Source organism: Wyeomyia smithii, chromosome 3 (genome assembly GCF_029784165.1).
Source record: "Wyeomyia smithii strain HCP4-BCI-WySm-NY-G18 chromosome 3, ASM2978416v1, whole genome shotgun sequence".
In the NCBI taxonomy this organism is placed as follows: domain Eukaryota; kingdom Metazoa; phylum Arthropoda; class Insecta; order Diptera; family Culicidae; genus Wyeomyia; species Wyeomyia smithii.
The window spans coordinates 31,599,761-31,619,657 of NC_073696.1; the positions used below are offsets into that span (position 1 = coordinate 31,599,761).

At 38.5% G+C, this 19,897-nt stretch overlaps 1 protein-coding gene across 3 annotated transcripts in view; it reads right to left on the minus strand.

The window, feature by feature from the left end:
* Positions 1–11,490: 11,490 nt before the first annotated feature.
* The window catches only part of LOC129726578 (homeobox protein E60), a 183,100-nt gene continuing 174,693 nt past the window's right edge, over positions 11,491–19,897 (minus strand). For 2 of the 3 annotated variants that reach the window (XM_055683451.1, XM_055683452.1), the window contains exons 3-4: positions 12,530–12,681; positions 11,491–12,436 (exon numbers count right to left, since the gene is read on the minus strand). In XM_055683451.1, coding sequence (XP_055539426.1) covers positions 12,149–12,436; positions 12,530–12,681 — 440 coding nt within the window. In that variant the 3' untranslated portion in view covers positions 11,491–12,148. Of the gene's footprint in view, positions 12,437–12,529; positions 12,682–19,897 lie in introns of those variants that run through there. The other variant, XM_055683450.1, reaches the window with a different exon arrangement.

Consider the following 19,897-nt stretch of genomic DNA (forward strand, 5'->3'; position numbering starts at 1 on the left):
AACCAAGGCATAATCAAAGCTCTCGCCGGTGCGAAGCAGGATAACAGAAATTGGAGGGTGGCTCTTGAAGATTACGTTCACTCTCATAATACGCTAAAGCCTCACTCAAGACTAGGAATCACTCCATTCGAGTTGATGATGGGTTGGAAATATAGGGGCACATTTCCGTGCCTCTGGGAGTCAAACGTCAGGTCACATGAAGTAGATAGAGACGAAGTGCGTGAAAAAGATTCACTAGCTAAGCTTATGAGCAAGAAGTACGCTGATCAGCATCGTGGGTCAAAGATGTCGGATATTGTCGTCGGAGACAGAGTTGTGGTTGCAGTGGCGAAACGGAACAAGATGGATCCTACATTCTCTAGGGAGAGATACACAGTACTCGTGAGAGAAGGGGCAAAAGTGATTATTATCAGTGATAGAGGAGTACAATACACGCGCAATATCCGGGACATAAAGTTGGCAGCAGATTCTGGTAACAATGAAAATGACCAGGATTCAGCTGAGCAACATGATGGAGTTGAAGATCAAGGACCACAACTCACTGATATTTCTGTTGATTTCCCTAATGACTCTAAAGTACAGAAAGAAGCTCGCGACAAAGTAAAGGAAGAAGATTTCAAACGAAAGTCAAAAAGAGTTTCACGAAAGCCAGATCGTTTTAAAGATATGTTCCTATATCGCGTTTATCAATGAAGAGTAGGAGAGAAAGAGGATGTAGGGGATACGGGTTACATAAACTAAATATTCAGATTAAAAAATAAATTTATGTTATTTCATACTACATTACAAGCATATTATATCCAGAATCCTGCGGTTATACTGTTATCATTATCTCAATGTTTGGAATACTGTGGGTAGACTGTATCTACCAAGTCTTCGGTTAACATTCACGCATACACTCTCATACCTAGAGATCGGCTGGAAGATTATTTCCTCAGCGATTCGTCGTTAGTTTACTGAGTGATTTACACAGTGAAAGACTGCGGAAAAATGAGCTCTTGTCGAGCTGGTACGTCTGGACACTACAATAAGCTTAACAAATGCCAAATGCTTAACGGTGTAATGCTTAGACGAATTCTTCCGTCACTCCTCCGTCTGTGATGCAACCAATGAAAAAGTTCATCTTCAGTAAGCGTTGTGTCCTGTCCTGGAATCGAGTAAAATTACAAAGCGATTTTCACTAAAATCTGCATATTTTCACGCTTCTGAATTAATACAAGGATATGAAAGTTAAATCAGTACCGGAAAAAATCACTAACATTTTAATATTCAAATTGGTAGAAAAAATCGACCCAAAAAATCTCGGGTTAATGTTTCACAAGAACAAGATTTTTGGGTTCAGATTAGATCGAAAAAAGAAATCGGATTCGGGTCGGGTATGGGTTTGAAAAATATCAAACCCGACCATCTATACCAAGAGAGTCGATTCTTCCGTTCTGTGTGCCCAGCAGCCAATAAAGTGAGCCGAACTTCATGTCTTCAAGATAAGAGAGGCGCCTAACTGAGCCAGAAAACTGTATTGCGAATGGTTGGTGCAGCCGTAATGGACGACGAGACGTACATTAAAGCGGACGCCGCTTGAATGTTGGTATTGTGCCATTACGTAAAACGCCAACGATGTTGTTTTTGTACCGAAGGACCCAAATTCGCCAAACTCCCCAGAACTCCAGAAGGTCAACAGGAAAGGTTTTCAACAATGACCATGATTTGAAGAGAAAGTGGATGGAAGCAGGGGAACTGTTCCATTATTCATCGCATTAAACCAATATTCACGAAGAATGCACGGATTAAACACCAAATTTTCATTAGTAATCATTGAACAAATAAACTAATCGTTCGTATTTTTCGTACAATCGTTCGTATTTTTCACAACGCTTCCATATCCATCTCATAACGTGAATCACTGTTCAATTATTCATCTCACGACGCTCCCATATTCATCACACTGTTAATCATGAATGAATCACATTATCATGAATGAACCAAGCCGCAGGCCGTCGTAGTAGGTTACCTAGATATCCGCTGTAGTTGTTTACGTCCAAAATTGGTAACCTAGGTAACCACTGCAGTGCTGTTGATTCTTGTCAATTATATTGGAATAATTTACCATTTTCAGTATGATTTTTTCGTATTAACAGAAACTGATTGGCAACTTTTGATTTTCTCCGAAGCAGTGAAAACAGATGAAAATACATACAGATGAAATCTAGGATTTGTAGAAATTCATCTCATATATTTCTGCTAATTCAAGCTTGTTTTTGGAAATTTGAGGTGAACATTTAAAAGATTAAAGTATTCTTAGTGTAGTGAGTGATTTTGTTTGGTGATTAAAATAAAAAGTGGTCCGCTAGTGATGAAAAAAGTTTTGGTTGGCTGCTGAACGAGTCCCGTTGTAGCCGTGTAGAGCAATGCGCGGACTTTATTTTCTAAGTAGGTGATTGAAATAAATGAGTTTTCGAGTGCAGATGCCTGATTATAATATCAAATTTAGTGCTTTTAAGTGAGTATTTGAGGATTCTATATTATGAAAAAACTAAAGTGAACTAAGAAGAATCCATTCCATGGATTAGCAGATTGGTTTAGTTAGAAAATATGCGTTTTTTTTCCTGTTTTCAACTGTGTTTTCATGTTGTATGAGATGAATATATGGGTTGAGATGAATAAAATGGAACAGTTCCCCTATATAAGAAAGACGGCACAAGTGTTGCACAGGATTTGATGGGTAGCGTTAAATCCACGGTGCGGACATTTTCCCGAGGAAAGTAGGTTTAATCAGCTTATTTTGTAACCCTCGGTTTAAATTTAATGTGTTGCCTGTAAGCAGCAAGCACGACATTCACCTCTGTAGGATGACTAGGTGATATCGCTGATCGCTTGTAAATGACAAATTTTTTCAGCAAGTAAAAAGCCATATCACTAGTAAACAGCATGACTTCTTTAAAAGTCGTTCAACGATCTCGAATCTTTTAGAATTTGTAACTTTTATTGTCAACGCAATGGATAATGGTAGGCACGTAGAAGCCCTTTACACTGACTTCAGTAAAGCATTTGACCGAATCGACATACCATTATTACTCTTTAAACTGCAAAAAATTGGATTGGCGCCTCAACTTCTGAATTGGCTTCAGTCATATCTAACAAATCGCAAACAAATAGTGCGCTTCCAAAACAAACTTTCAAAACCCATTTCAGTCACCTCTGGAGTTCCCCAGGGTTTGCATTTGGGTCCACTTCTTTTCATATTGTATGTAAATGTCATTTTCCTCATACTTAAATAAAATATTAATTTACGCAGACGAAATGAAACTCTTCATGGAAATCAGCAACTCTAGCGACGCAGAAGAATTCCACTACCACTTATTGTAACATCTCTAGGAAATCAAACTGTACAAGAATGCAAGATTGTAAGGGACTTAGGAGTAATCCTAGACATCAAGCTTACCTTTATAGAACACTATAACTCCATCATGAGTAAAGCAAATATTATGCTGGGCTTTATTAAGCGGTTCAGTCACAATTTTCAAGACCCGTACACAATCAGGTTTGAAGGGTGTTTGTTTGTTAACAGTGATGACGTAAACAATACTCGGTAGATTTTCCTAAGATTTTTTCACAAGTTTTCTTAGTTTTAGGCTAAAAATGCCTCTCTATGCCGTTAAACAATGCAGAATACCATTCAAGTGGCATTCGCTCGTTGACGGAGATCTTCATCATAACCCAAAAGCACGTCTTTATTATCTATTTTATCACAAGTATATATCTTGTTGTATCAACACCTCGACAATCGTTTATAAAAACGAGCATCTTACACACCTACAGAAATGACCTACAGAAAGCAAGGCCTTGGTGCTACATAGCTATTCGGAACTCGACCTTCTTTTTATTATACACAGACTTCGCAGCCAACAGTTTGATGCGGGGCTAGCGCTTCGATCCTACTGACACTAACATAACAGTCTCTCCTGAGCCGGGACTCAAACCTACGACGACTGGCTTGTTGGGCCAGCACCGTACCTCGAGGCCAACTGAAAGGCTATGAGTATAAAATGAGATCACTAGCATTAATTTGCCTTGGAGAATACTCATGACGTCAAGGCTCCACTCATACTTTAACGGCGGTGAGGTAATTTAAATTTATCACAATGAAAGCAAATAAAACTTATATAGTATCAGAAGATTTCTTTTGCTCCTAACGAAGAAAATGTAATTTTGACGTGTTCTTATTCTTCTCTTAAAATTATATTTTAAATCTGTTATTTTTTCATTGAATCGGAAAGCTTGTTAATAATAATTAATCTGGCAACAACAACGTTACAAAGCTGCAAAAGAATTCAACGAAAATGGCCGTCGTCACAAAAGGAAAAATAAGAAGTCAACTGTGGTATCTAGGGTAAATGATTGAGGAGATCTAGAGTGCTAAGGCCGCAAGCATGTCATTCTGGTGTTTGTGAAGACAGTACCAAATCGAGCAGATTTGTCCATGATCTTGAACTCAAGATGATGACGAACTTTTTCTTCTGTCCAAGCTTGTTATGTCTCTCAACGGGCTTCGTTATCATCGATATACTCTACTTTGACAGTATACATGTTAAAAAGTACAATGTTGCCGAAAATGTTTAGTAAACAATATTTTCCAGTTCTATAACTCAACATTAGTGAAACGTTTTCAATTTGTTGAATAACATAGTAGATTAATGCCACTAAAAAAAAACGATTTCAGTGCTCTTCACCTACAAAGTACTTTGGAGAAAAACACTTATATCTGATTTCAATTAAATATGTATTATTTTTAACATCATTTTTTAGACGACTTTTATTTTTAACGACTGTTTTTTTTTCGAATTTGCGCACCACGGTCAAAGATTTTCGACAGGCCTTCAAAAAGGCATTTAAAAACAATTGAAATTACTCACTATAAAATATGTAAATTTTAAAACAGAGCTTACTGCAGTGTTGTTACTGGGTGTCTTTCAAGCATATATCAAACGAAGGGAGCGTCTGGGTAGGACAGCTGAAATTTTGCACAAGGTGTTTTTTCGGGCAGATGAACATTTTGTATAGGGTTTCTCAAAACGACCATTTTGGTTGACACCCTAACCTCGGTGTACTTGTGAGTATTCGGTGTATTCTCACCAGGCTTCTTCCGTTCACTCGATTTTTGCCCAAATTTCCATTTCTACCTGCCAAACCCCTTGGAGAACTTGACTTTCTCTTACACAGAGTGAGTAATTATCCACATTTAGGCGAAGAGTATTTCAGTCGCAGAGTTCCTTTTCACTCTTTATCATCACGTGTTAGGGATAAACATTTATTTGCTCTCTCAGTTTAAGAGGGAGTAGTTTTCGTTAGCTTCTCCTTTACTAGAAGAGAAGTTGGCGAAATATCAAAACATTTAGGTTCACATTGAAGCCACATACTAACCGTTTTCGAATTTAATATTTTAGGAAGATTCACGACTCACCATGGGTGCGTATTCTGCAGAAAGTTCGATTTTACAGTCAGGTTTTTTACGCGGTTTTTTACGAGGTTTTTTTTACGCGGATTTTTGAATTAACGCGGTTTTTTTACGCGGATTTTTTAATTAACGCGGTTTTTTTTACGCGCATTTTTGAATTAATTTGGAATCAGAACGTTTAAGTGTTTATCTAGTAAAAGACTTAGTCCAAAAAATACACTCCGCCCACCGAAAGATCCGGAATAACCGTCAAAGAGGACAATTTTAAATACTGGTTCTAGAGCGTTTAGGGTTTTTTTTCTAAAGCCCTTCTTGCTGGACTACTTTACGCGGATTTTCAAAAAAACGTGTTTTTTTACGCGGATTTTTGAATTAACGCGGTTTTTTTCACGCGGATTTTTGAATTAGCGCGGTTTTTTACGCGGATTTTCGAATTAACGCGGTTTTTTTACGAGGTACGTATTTCCCGCGTAAAAAAAAAACCTGACTGTATACTGTTTTTGCCGCACCCCAGAGCGATGAGAATGGTAACGCAATGCTCAGTTGGTTGCCGAGCAATTTATTTCATTTTTCTTGCGTGCGCGGATGAGCAATTTACAAGAGTTTCACTGGATTTTTGCTCTGTCAAATTAGGAGCGTTTTTTTGTCAGAGAAACTATTATTCTGCGCTCTCTCTACAGCAGATGGTGTGATCAGTGCTTTGTAAAGGATCGCAAGTTGACTGTTAAAACACGAATGCGATCGCTTTCCGCAGTCAACTTGTCTGCTCGGCATAGTACAGCGATCGCCCGGAGAAAGAGCAATCAAAGTGGAATTGAACATTTTTTTAGTTCCTAGGTGGCGGTCATTCGCTATGGCAGCGCTCGTTTGTTTCGTTCAATCATTCATTATGTATACGCTCAAGGCACAAAGTGAATAGGGCAGTTGGTACCATTTCTACAGCTTCGCTGAGTTGCGGGCCAGCGAAGACGGCACCGAAGGCGGGAAGTTAAGAATGAAATAACTTGGTCGCTAGCGCGGCAATTAACACATGTGATTTGCTATTTCCTAATTGTGTGCTTTGCATCTGAGGTGGATGGCCTTTTGATTTTTTTTGTGACTCGACTGTGGTTGTAGCGTATCCTGCGCTGCGAAAGCGGCTCGCCCTACCGCAGTTTAATGTACAGGTATACGCGGCAATTAACACATGTGATTTGCTATTTCCTAATTGTGTGCTTTGCATCTGAGGTGGATGGCCTTTTGATTTTTTTTTTGTGACTCGACTGTGGTTGTAGCGTATCCTGCGCTGCGAAAGCGGCTCGCCCTACCGCAGTTTAATGTACAGGTATACTTAAGGCTGTACATTAACCCACGGTAGGGCGAACCGCCTACGCAGCGCAGGCCGCGCCAGTATGTTTTTAGCCTCACAGTCTTTCGTGAAGGTGTAAAAGAAATCATATTTTCTAATCAATATTTTGTACCGTAAAACGGGGTATCATTGATCAGCGGGGTAACATTGATCAGTTTTACTCTTCTCATGAATAGTTGAAATAAAACTGCCCCGTGATTACTTTTGCTAAATTTGAGTAAAGCATCTTAGTCTTGTGTCATTCGAGATCTGAACAATATTGAATTGTTTGAAATTTTTTATTGTTTTGAAATTTTAAAATCAATTTGATCATTGTATTTCTTACTCTCAGTAAGTGCCAAAAAAGCACGTTATACTAGTCGAATATTAAACATTTCGTATTCATTGACATGTTTTCCAAATCCGTTATCTAATTTTCTCAATCAACTAGAAAAAAATTTATGGAAATTTATTACATTTATAATTAATTAATTTATATATGTTGAGAAAGTTCAGTTTTATGCTCTAACCAGACATCATCCTGGTCTACGCCAGGATGTTGTCTTGGCTAGAGCATAGAACGTAAGAGGCTAGAGCTGACTTACAAAATACTTCTGGCACATTTCGCAACGTTTACGTTTTTCATCATCGAAAGGTGAAATTACATATGGCATAAAAATGACTCGCAGTAGGCCGCGGCTAGGTGCAAGGACAGAACTATCCTCCGTAATGAGAGCAGTCAAGGAGAACGTGATGTCAATCCGGAAAGCGTCTCTAAACATGTTATCAAAGCAATATCTAACATTTTAGTTCAAACAAGTTTCAAAACAATTCAAAATTGACACCGATCAAAAATACCCCAAATAAGGAAACAACGACGAAAAACAAATATTTTAATGGGGGCGGGGGCCTAGTGTGGTTGGTAACGTCTCCGTCAACCACGCTCGACGCCTGGGTTTTAATCCCACCGCCGACATAGGTGTCGATGGTTGTGAGGTTGCGTGATCCACTCACAACCAACCCAACTGGTCTAGATTCAATCCTAGCCGACACCGGGAGATTTTCTGAGGCGAAAAATCTCTGGGATCACGCCTTCCATCGCATGAGGAAGTAAAGCCGTTGGCGCCGGTCCGTTAATAAACGGGTCGTGAGTTAGGGTCCTGGGTGTGGAGTCGCCTCCCTGGGCGTCGGTGATTGGGCACAACAGTGGCGGAACTAGACCGACGGAAAATAAGCGAGAATAAAAAAAAATAAATATTTTAATGTTCAAGATTTTCGAAGGGCTTTAAAAACTAACTTCTCAAGTTCAAAGGATGCCAATACTGGTACTAAAAATATGAAAACTATAATTTCAGTTGTAAAATATATAAATACACAGGGGTCATTTTTTACGCGGTTGGTTGTACCGCGTTGAAAAAATCCGCGTATAAAAAACCGCGTAATTTTAAAAAATTGCTTAAAAAACTCCATTCAAGAATAAGATCCGATTAAAAATAATGGCACGTAAGTAAATCTAAACTTGAAAAATGATATAAAAATGGTAACGAAACACACAAAATAAGTTTTCAGTACTTCTAAAACGAAAATTCATTGAAGAACATGACAATAACTTTTTTATAATAATTTTGCTACATGTTTAGCTTAGTTTCTTAAACGGAAGTAAATCGCAACGACCCTGACTCGTATCGTTGTAAAATTATTAATGTATTTTTGTTTTTTCTTCCCGAATCAACGGGAATTGCCTATTTTTAGATAATTACAGCAAATATATTAAAAATATGCATTATTAAGATTAATAAAACAGAATATCTTATTGTCATGAACCATACGATTAATTTTTACTTTATTGGATTTACTTATACTGAACTTATTTCGCGTAAAAATAATCGTCACTGTGCTACAGCGATTTAGAACTTCTGAAGTGACCTAGTGTAGGTTGTAGGTCTTGTTGAGTATAACATTCGCTTATACTAGAAATTTTACAAACACCCTCAAAATCAGAAGTTAGGGTCAAAATGCGGATTTTTGGACCTCAGCGCATATAATATTTTTTAACTCAGTCATTTATCAACCGATTTTTTATGATTAAGCAGTTTTAGAAAGGGGATAAATAGAGCTTTCAAAATATATACAAGTTTTTACTAATATCAATAAAACATGTTGAGTTATTTGAGTTTAAATATAGGATTTTAGATTTTTTCACGCAGTTTTTCGACTTAATTTGAAATTTGCCATTTTTTTAAGAAACATACCACAAATATACCATAACTTTGAAAGTATATTCAATTCCGAATCAAATGAAAGTATTTTGGTGAAAATCGGTTGATATTTGGCTAAGTTATATATATATATATATTTTTTTAGAAAACCAGTATTTTTGGCTTCTATCGCACAATTATTTCACGAAGCAACAAATGATAAAAAAATGCAAGAACTTTTGATGTGACTTAGTGTGGGTTATATTAGATCAATGATCTAATTAATCAGCCAATATAGGCTTTTACTTAGTACATATAAGTCGGGTCTTCTTCAATCAGTTATTAAAAACTATCTTTAGATTTAATCTTCTTAATTGTCTCCGTACGTACTCGTTCACGGCTCAAATCAGAAAGCTCTTATATTCGGTCTTTTCATGCCATCATTTATCGAGAGAGAGAAGTCTCTCGCATCGATTGGTTTTAGTACAATTTGTTATTTTTACATGCTTAATTTAAATAACTAAACTATCAGTATATAACAGGTTATAGTTTAAGTCATGTGTTACTTGCGCGTTTACTTTAAGTTTAAAAAAAAAACCCAAAAATTATAAGTTATGGTCAAAACCCTGCTTTTTACCTTAGCTTACATTTTTATGTTTAATTCGGTTATTTTCCAACCAATTTTTTATATTTTGGTTGTTTTGGATAGGCGAAAAATAAAAACTTTGAAAAATATAAATATGTTTAAAGAGTTTACCTATATGTGATGAATAGTTTTAAAATAAATAAGATGATTCATAAATAATAAAATAAGATGATTTATATTTTTTTTTTCAAATTTTACCTATATGTGATAAATAGTATGTTACACTCAACAAGACCTATAACCTACACTAGGTCACTTCAGAAGTTCTTGCATGTTTTTTTCATTTGTAGCACAGTGTAATCCGCGTTATGTCAAAAATCCGCATTTAAATAATCCGCGTTATTGTAGAAATCGCGTATAAAAAAACCACATAAAAAAACCGCGTAAAAAAAGACCCCAGCGTACTTACGAAAAAGTGAAAAAACTGATCAATGTTACCCCGTTTTACGGTATATACCTACCAATTTGTGTTGTTGCGAGCACGAGTGGTTGATTTTTCTTTAAATGCTATTAATCAATTTACTTTGATTATTGAATTTCATAGAATCAACTGTACTAATGCAGTGCAGAGCATGCAACAAAACGAGTCGATTAAAAGAATTGGAATTTTGTATTAAAACGTAATTGAATTTGGATACGACGGCCATGTAGCATGTGCCACTTTCACTCTATGAAAAAACAACGGATACAAACGTTGCGAGCTGTTTATTTGAAATATATATATATATATATATATTTAAAACTTATTCCAACCACAAATCGTAATTTTGACAACAATGCGAATGTTAAGCATCATTTCGGAATTCTCTCGCTACGCCTCAAACGTAAGAATGCTTTAGACTGATTGACTGTTTTTTCGGTCGATCATGAACATAAACGAAAAACGGAATGGTAATGCAGACAGAACATTGTACGAAGTTTCTCGAACGGCCTTGAATACCGAGGCCGTGCTCTTTTTGCGGAAACAACGCACGCAGCCCGTTGCATATTCGTGAATGTTGAAGACTGATTGACTGTTTTTTCGGTCGATCATGAACGCAAACGAAAAGTGGTATGTGAATGCCGGCAGACGATTTTATGACGGACATGAAAGACAAAGCGGCGGTCCTTTTGCGGAAGCAAACGTTGCCCGCAGCTCGTTCCACATTCGCTCTGCTTTAAACCGTTCTTTGAAATTGAACATGCTGCAGATACAAGTTGAAAATGAGCGAAGGATCGCACAAAAAGGAAAGCATGTAACTGAACGAGAAAACGTTCAAGCGTCTTTTTAGAAAAGGATTTTTCAAAGCTCTGGGTGTGATGCACATTGAATGTAAGCTCGCAGTTGTTAACAGGGAAGAAAAATCTTAACAAGAAAACTTCTTAAGACGAAGATGGGCAAAACAAAGCCTGATTCTCACTTGAGTGATTCACCACTTTTGTTTCGCTCAGCTGTGGTGTAAATAGCAAGTGTATTATCTTTTTCTACGAGCAACAGAAACACTACAGAACAAAGCAGAAGAAAAAAGTGTGTTGCATTGAATTGCTACACGCAGCACTCATGCAGGACGAGAAGTGAGCGGTGAATATTCACTCTACTTCTTTCTCATAATGAGGAGAACAACAAGCCTGACCAACAGATTAAAATTACAAAACGACAAATTGTTCGCACACTCGAGAATGATTTTTCACATTGCAACTACAAAAAAATTTCTATTACTTTTATCTACTAGTAATGGGCCCTGAGAATTCGACCACCCTCTTTTAATTTCGACTACTTACCTGAAAAATCAACATGATTGAGAGATAAACCTAAACTGTTTCTCCCAAAGAACTTTCGGATAGTATTATTGCACCAGAAAAAAAACGAATAATTACTGCACATATTTCAATCTTAATAAGCGGTTTATTTGCAATTCTCTCCTTGTGCTCAGAACTGCGAGCTAAACGAAATAAATAGTTTCAATTATTGCTAACCCCCAAACAAGAGCGGTCTGTGAGTGGTTCTTAATGTGCTGGTTTATGGTTTATTCCAGTCTATATACACAATAATTTACAAATTTATTTATCTACTGTAACTGCTTCACTTCTTCTGCTTCTTCCTCTGACAGTTTTCGTATGACTAACTTCGAATTGAACGCTCAAGAAATAGGATATAGGATTCTGCTTAAAAACAATTCAGTTCGCTTGTATGAGTGTGTTCTGTACTGTGGTTATCGGAAGTTAGTCGACCCAAAATGAATCTAGGTCAGTTAGCAAACGAATATGATAAAACAACAGCGCTTAGTACTAGATCGCTACTGAATACTTTACACTTGTTTTCTATTGTGAGTGATTTAACAATATAGTATCACAGATTTTATATTACTTTTCTATTCCCAATTTCGAACAAATAATCCAGCTTCGATTGGTTTGTTGATGAAAAATAAAAAAACTTCAAGATGATTTGCTGGTCTGTTTGGATTGTTAAAAGTTCGCATAATTTTGCTGTTTTCAAGTATTAGTTCAAAAATGATTTAAGAAATTTTACTAGTAAACTATCGCTAAACGACGCCCGCTGCTGAACCGGTGCGGGATTCTGCGGCTGCGGCCGCCGCCGCTTGCATCTCCTGCAGTTCTTCCTCCTCCCGGGTCAGTGGCACCGTCGAATGATTGTACAAGCCCTGAGCCATCAGCTGCAGTGCCAAGGGATTCTTTTGGCCAGATGATTTTTTGATTTTCGCACGCTTGTTCTGGAACCAGATTTTGATCTGAGCCTCGTTGAGACCCAGTTCGGCACTGAGTGCCTGGCGGCGTCTTTCGGTTAGGTAGCGATTTTCGGCAAATTCATGCTGGAATGAGAAACACAAAACGAAATTAGAAATATTCAGAGACGATTCTGTCATCAGATCTAAAATTAACGGTCAAAAAACCGTGAAACTCACTTTTAGTCTCGCTAGCTGAGGTCCACTGAAGGCCGTCCGCGGTCGCTTATCGTCCGCTAGAGCTCCGGTTCCGCTGGTGCCACTGCTGGTTCCGCTGCTACCAGTCGACGCCTTCTCGCTGGGACTCTTCTTTGGTTTACGCGTTCGGGGACCTGGCGAGAGCAAATAGAGAAGCAGAAAGGAAAATCACCGTAAATTTACGTTCAATCGTCATATGCACCATGCTTCCGTAGCACGCATCATAACCATTCCTCTTTGCGGTACCACCAACGACCGGTCGTAATGAGAAGCTTTTAGGGTAATGAGAACTACCGGACCACCAACGACGCTAGCCGGTGCACAGTGTGGAGCTTGCCACTGCCACGTTTAAGGGGCGCGCAGGCATTTCTTCAACTTGGCGCCATTGAAGCGCCAACTAAATCACACTCAATTTAAAATTCAAACAGATCCCAAAAGAGAGAGAGAAAACGAAACTCCAAAGTACACATACTCTCGAGGGGAACGTCGATCAAAGTGCATCTACCCAGAATCGGTCCTTGAGGCGGGAATAGAATATGAGGGTACTTATCGTTTTGTTCAATTGTTGAAGATCATGTCTCAAATAGAGTCCAATTTGTTTCGCCTCCTCTATAACGTCTTATTTGCTTTAGCTCACACAACACAACACAACAACAATAACAGATTTCGAGCTCACGAATGAATGACTGTTACAGGAGAAACCCCGAATGCTGGAATGTTTCTTTACTTTTGCCTGTGTACGTTTCAACGCATGTTGATCGTTGCCTTGAAGCCTGTGGCACATTGTTGTTTGCTCCCATGTTTATTCGCCCGGAATTCTATTTGCCCAACAACCGCAAGCTCGATGCTTGGTCTTCTGACTTCCAATCAGGTGGGTTTAGCCTTTCAAAGGGATTTTGTTTGAGGCAATTGACTTGATGTAATACATGTTTGATATGCCAGTTATTGATTCAACGAGGATCTGGAAAATACACACTGAATGCGAATCGTACAATTGAAAGGGTTATTTTCTCTTTGCTTTTTACTGTTCACTCCTTACACCAGACTCTTTATTCCCGCCTTTTTACTCCTGACTCTTTACTTCTAACTGTTCACTCTGTATTCTTTACTTTTTTCTCCTGACTCTCCAGAGCCAATCTTACACTAAACCCACTGATCTCCACCAAACCCATTTAGAGTGTAGCCTCCACAAAACCCTTCAAGAGCAAATCACTCGAACATTGGAAACAATTCCGCTACATGTGTATGTTTCCTGCTAGAATAACATGTTCTGTTCGTTTCCATCCAACAATACAACACAGCGAAAAGCAAACAAACGCACGCAATAATGGCTCGGGCCTACACACGGCGGGTTGAGATCGCAACCCGTGATCTACTCCCTAGCTAGAGTGACCAGCAATTCGGGCTATCCGAAACCTACTACGATTCGGTGAGGCTTTATAGGTTATCAAACCTCCCGGCAACCCTGACGTCGATCTCATTCCGTCCGTCCGTCTACTTTAGATCACTTGAGCGTGGACAAAGGAGTAACAGAAGAGTTACAACAAAGAACAACAACAGCGCGCCCGGAGTGTGAATGAAGGGTACGAGATGGCACTTGAAATTTCCAATAGATCACCGCCTGCGAGCCCCCATGAAGAAGTGGAGAAAATGAAAAAAAGGAACAGTGGACGAGATGAATTAATTATGCACGATTATTATTTCCAGTTATGTTGCCCTGCTGCAGGGGAGATGAGGGCTTTTCATTTCGCTAGAATTCGACGGAAATCGTGCGTTCGTCAGCCGCGGGGATATGTGTAGCACACATGTTGTACTGACTTTGCATAAAATCAAATCAAAGAACACTTCTAATGATGTTTTTACGGGTGGTCTTCAGCGTTGGGTACAAAAATGTTAGAAGAGAATTTGTTTGAGATTGTTAGAAACAGTCACAGAACGATGATTGAAAAGTCTAAGCTTTTATTTCTCACATCTTGGTGGAATAAAGTGACTTAATGTACATATTATATAATTACCTGAAGACCTTAACTTATAATGAATTCTTAATCAGAACGAGGTTCGTCCTGGAGGTTAGCAGAAACTACGTAAAATTGCAGAAGATCTCGAAACAGATATCATACAGAAGGAGTGAATGCTTTTAAAATGACCTGAAAGGCTTACAAAAAAAATCCTCTGAGTTAGAAGAGCGATTGCACAGTTTCAACTAAGTCTAAGAATTTTCAAATCTACTTCGCAAGAGACATGGTGATTACTTTAGTAGAAATGTTGTTGAGACTCTATAAAATTTCCCATTTCTTCTGAAATGTTTGAAAAAAAAATATCGATCGAAACATTCATTATAAAGTTTTGTCGAAACGACCTCTTCATGAAATATGACCAGACCAGCCCAATATAGGGGAAAATCCATTCCTACCCACTTTCACACCGTGGTGTCCACCATGTCGAAGAAATCTTTTAACAGAAGCAATCTTATCTACAGGTCGTATTTCGAAATACGTATCTGCGGTCAAGTAAATTTTATATTTAGAATTTAATCACTATTTTCCATCCTTTTGATATGTGATATCATTCTAGTAATACGTTGAAAATAGTATTTTCAAAACTCATCTAGGAGTTTTCCAGACATTGAGGGAGTTTTTGACAGTGTTACATCCAATTCTATGCTTAAAACTCTGAAAAATCTTGAACTCATCATCAAAACGAGTCCATTTAAGAAAGGATGTCCCCGAACAGGTTGGTTTGGTTTGCTGTTATGAAAACTGAATAACTTAGAACTCTACCTGTGCCTTTTTTCATAGATATTTTTCGTGAAGCTTTGAACGCTTTGAGGCAGGTGTTCCCGATGTCTGAACAAGCTGAAATTTTGCATGGGGTCTTTTTTCGAGGAGACGAAACTTTTGAGCCCTACCGCTAAACGATATTCGAAGAACAATTTTTTTTCATACATCTCATTGGCACTCTAATACCCACATATCAGGAAGCGGCAGTCTCGTCCACTTGTCTCAAAGCTGCAGCCAATGACACAGCGGCAACTGCTGAATTATTCAAGTCAATTTTTCCGGCGAATCCCTGTGTAGCGGTGACGATGAACGACAGGGCACTTCGTACTTGACTTCCCCCACGAAAGAAGAGAGCTCCAAGGTAAAGTTCATTTCACACACCAAGTTTCCCAAGAAGGTATTACTGTGGCTGACATTCAGTGAGAAGGGGATATCAAAGGCGCTCTTCTTTTGCTCTGAACTGACCATGAACGGGGCATTTTTTAGTACGAAGTGCCTACCATGAGATTCGCTCTTTCATCAAAAAATACCATAAGGGCGAAAATGCGGTGTTCTGGCCCGATCTTGCGTCGGCCCACCACTCGAAGCGATCGTTGAAGAAAATGGTGCGGCTCCCATCGAGAGTTTTTTCGCAAACCAGGAACGTATGATCTACTCTAACATTTTTGTGGTGAAAACTGAGAAGGAAGTGATAAATAAAACGAAGAAAGAACTCAAAAACATGCCTCCACGAATGTTCCGGTTAACTGTCGGAAGGCCAATTGCAAGAACATTGATTTTTTTGCAAGTAATCTTATATAATTACATTCCATGGGTACTGTATCAAACTCAATTGACCCGTTGAGAGCAAAACTGGTACATGTGCCATTTTTACACTTCTTGGTTTTTTTGCATGAATTGATCCAAAACGCAATAACGTACTAGAATATCCAAGAACAACCGAGATCTGATAACCTAAACCAAAGTTATAGCCAAAACAATTTTTGGCAAATAACATAATCACCATTTCGTTGAGAGCAAAAGTGGTACATGTCCGTCCAGTCTGTGCATGATAGATGAATTGTAAGTCGTAGATCTTAGGATATAAAACAATCATGTCTCGCAAGCAACACATACAAATTTTACAATCAATTCCTGTACTCTCGTTACATTGAGCGAAATCAAAAAAGCTTACGTCGACATCCAAAAAAGTTCTGGTCTTTTGTTCGGTCTAAACGAAAGGAAAATGGATTACCAGCTTCCATGTTCCTCGGTGATTTGTCTGCTAGCACAGCTTATTCTAAATGCGAATTATTTGCTGAGCATTTTAAAGCCGCTTTTTCGTCTTCAGTTGCTACGCCAGATCAGATTGATGCTGCAATACGCGATACTACGCAGGAGAGTTTCGATTGTGGAGTTTTCCAAGTGACAGAAGCGCACGTTTTGAGGGCAATTCGAGAGCTAAAACATTCCACTTGTCCTGGGCCAGACGGGATCCCGCCATCATTGTTGAAAAACTGCTCTAACAACCTGGTGGCGCCTCTTGTAAAGATGTTTAATCTTTCTCTGCAGCAAGGATTGTTTCCTACTAGTTGGAAAAATTCATTGCTCACACCGATACACAAAAAAGGGGACAAGTGCAACATAGCTAATTACCGAGGAATTACATCATTATGTGCTTGTTCCAAAGTTTTCGAAATAGTCGTCAGATCAGTGCTGTTTTCATCGTGCAAAAACTATATTTCTAGTGACCAACATGGTTTTTATCCTAAGAGATCCGTCACAACTAATCTGTCGCAGTTCTCTTCGTTGTGTTCTCGCTCAATGGACGCGAGAATGCAAGTGGATGCTGTGTACACGGACTTCAAGGCTGCGTTCGATCGTGTTAATCATGACATCCTTCTACGAAAGCTGGATAAACTGGGGCTCTCCGCGATGCTCGTGAAATGGTTTCATTCGTACCTGACCGGCAGAGTTGTATGTGTCAGTCTTGGGTCGTCACATTCCGAGCCATTTACAACGTCTTCTGGAGTGCCGCAAGGGAGCAACCTGGGTCCACTTTTATTCTCACTGTTTATTAACGACGTTGCTACAATTTTACCGCGAGGTACACGACTCCTTTTCGCAGACGATGTAAAAATCTTTCGGATTATAGCCTGTCTCGAAGACTGTTTGGAACTACAAAAGTTGCTTGATGCCTTCAGTGATTGGAGCAACCGTAATCTTCTTACCCTGTGTGTAGAAAAATGTCATGTGATTACCTTCAGCAGAAAGCTTCAATCAATTAGCTTTCCATACAGCTTGTCTGGGCAAGCTCTTCAGCGGGTAAGCCAAGTTAAAGATCTTGGCGTAATTTTGGATAGTCAGCTTACATTCCGGGCACACTACGAAGATGTCATTTTAAGAGCCAACAAGCAACTAGGATTTATTTTCAGAATTGCCGAAGGATTCCGCGATCCAATGTGCATGAAAGCTTTGTACTGCGCCCTGGTAAGATCGATGCTCGAATCAGCGGTTGTCGCTTGGTGTCCGTTCAACAAGGTCTGGATTGATCGCATGGAAGCTGTTCAGAAAAAATTCGTGCGTATGGCACTAAGGCATCTTCCTTGGCATGACGCTACGAGGTTGCCCCCCCTATGAGCACCGCTGTATGTTATTGGGGATTGAGACGTTGGAGAGAAGAAGATCTAACGCACAAATTATCTTTGTTGCGAAGGTCCTGAATAATGAAATCGATTCACCCGCTATTCTCGCAGAATTGAATCTCTACGCTCCAGAAAGGAATCTGCGGAGACGTCAGCTTTTGAACTTGGAGGCAAGGTATAGTCGGTACGGCCAGCATGATGCAATTAGGTTTATGTCTACGAGGTTTAACGAGGTTGCAGAACTGTTCGACTTCAACGAACCCATCAACACTTTTTTACGTCGCCTGCGGATTCGCTAATTATTTATTGTTAATCGTCTCTAGTTGTTAATTTCATTCATTAAGACAAAAATTGTCAGATGGAATTTGTAAATATAACATAACATAACATAACAAGACATGAATGTTCTATGTCCTAAGATTAGCGAGCTATAATGCATCCTTCATGCTTAGACTGAACATGTACCACTTTTGCTCTCAACGTTTTCTGGTTGTCATTATTTTTCCCATAGAACAAAAGTGGTACATGGTTTTCCATTGAAGTTTGTGTATGTTTCTCAACCAGAACTCGTTATGCCCTCATGTACCGTCTTTTGAAACCTATCCAGCAATGATTTAGTGCAGTTAAGTTGGGAAAAATTGTTGAAAATAATTTACTATTTGAGTGTTTCCGTTTATCGCTTCTCCTGAAAAATTTACTCAATGGCACATGTACCACTTTTGCTCTCAACGGCTCAATTATCTGTTTCAGTTCTATTTATACCATTGGAAAAAAATCCATTTTTTTTTTCAATGCAAACGTTAGTGGCACGCTGTGGAAAATGTACATCTTTTCAATAGTAGATTAATGAAAAGTTGAGGTCTGAATAAAGTATTTTTGGTTTAGTTGGTAGTACTCAACAAATCGCTTGCTTGTTTCTATGCCTGGGAACACGTGAGTGCACAGTCGGACGTGCCATAAACCGTTTTGAAAGCATGCATTGTTTTTTAACTAAAAAGATCTTGAGCACTAATGTCCTAATCAATTTTTGGTGTAATAATTAGAATATCAGAAATTTTTAAAATATTGAATGAAGCGTAATAAATTTTCCAAAACGAAGGTAGCATTTTTTACGGTGAGTGACCATCCTTTTTTAATAAAATAGTAAAAACGATATTTGTCACCACAGTGCAATTCCACAAAAGAACCGGCAACCAGTTCAATCGACCATATTTGGTTTGGTTGAAACTCTGCGTAGAAGTTTCTATGGTCAAAGATGCCATTTTGTGCTATTGGTTTAATTTGTTGAAACACGACTCATTTTTGAGCAGCTATTGAAATGATTACACATATTTTTAATGCTAAGGAATCGTACACAAATTACGTGACGCTTGAAGGGGGGAGAGTGGTTGAGTTTGCGTTACTTATTGTTACATATGGGGGAGGGGGGATAGTTGAAACAGTTACGTAACTGTAATATTCATTCAAACCCAAAAATTTTTGGGGGTTCAGCGTTACGTAATGTTAGGGGTGGAGTCATATTGAACGTTACTTATCGTTACATAGGTTGGGGAGGGGGTCTGAAATCTGGATTTTTAGCGTTACGTAATTTGTGAGATGTCGGAAAAATACTGATAGACGATTTTTAAGAAAATAAACCAAGAAATCCAGTAAAAATATAACTTTTGACCAGAAGTGTTGCCAGATAAATAATTCTCGTATTTGAAAACTAAATTTACATTTTTCTGCAAATGCAGCTATTTTGGAAAATTGGAAAATTTCTCATAAGAAACAACTATCATCCCGAGGTAATATGAGCCGATCTCGAGATATTACATTTTGCCTAAAATAGTTGGAAATTTCGTAATTAATTCATTTTAAAATTTATAGACGTAAGACACCCGAAAAAGAGTGATAGTTCAATAAATAAACCAAGGATTCCAGAAGAAATATTGTCTTTGACCGGA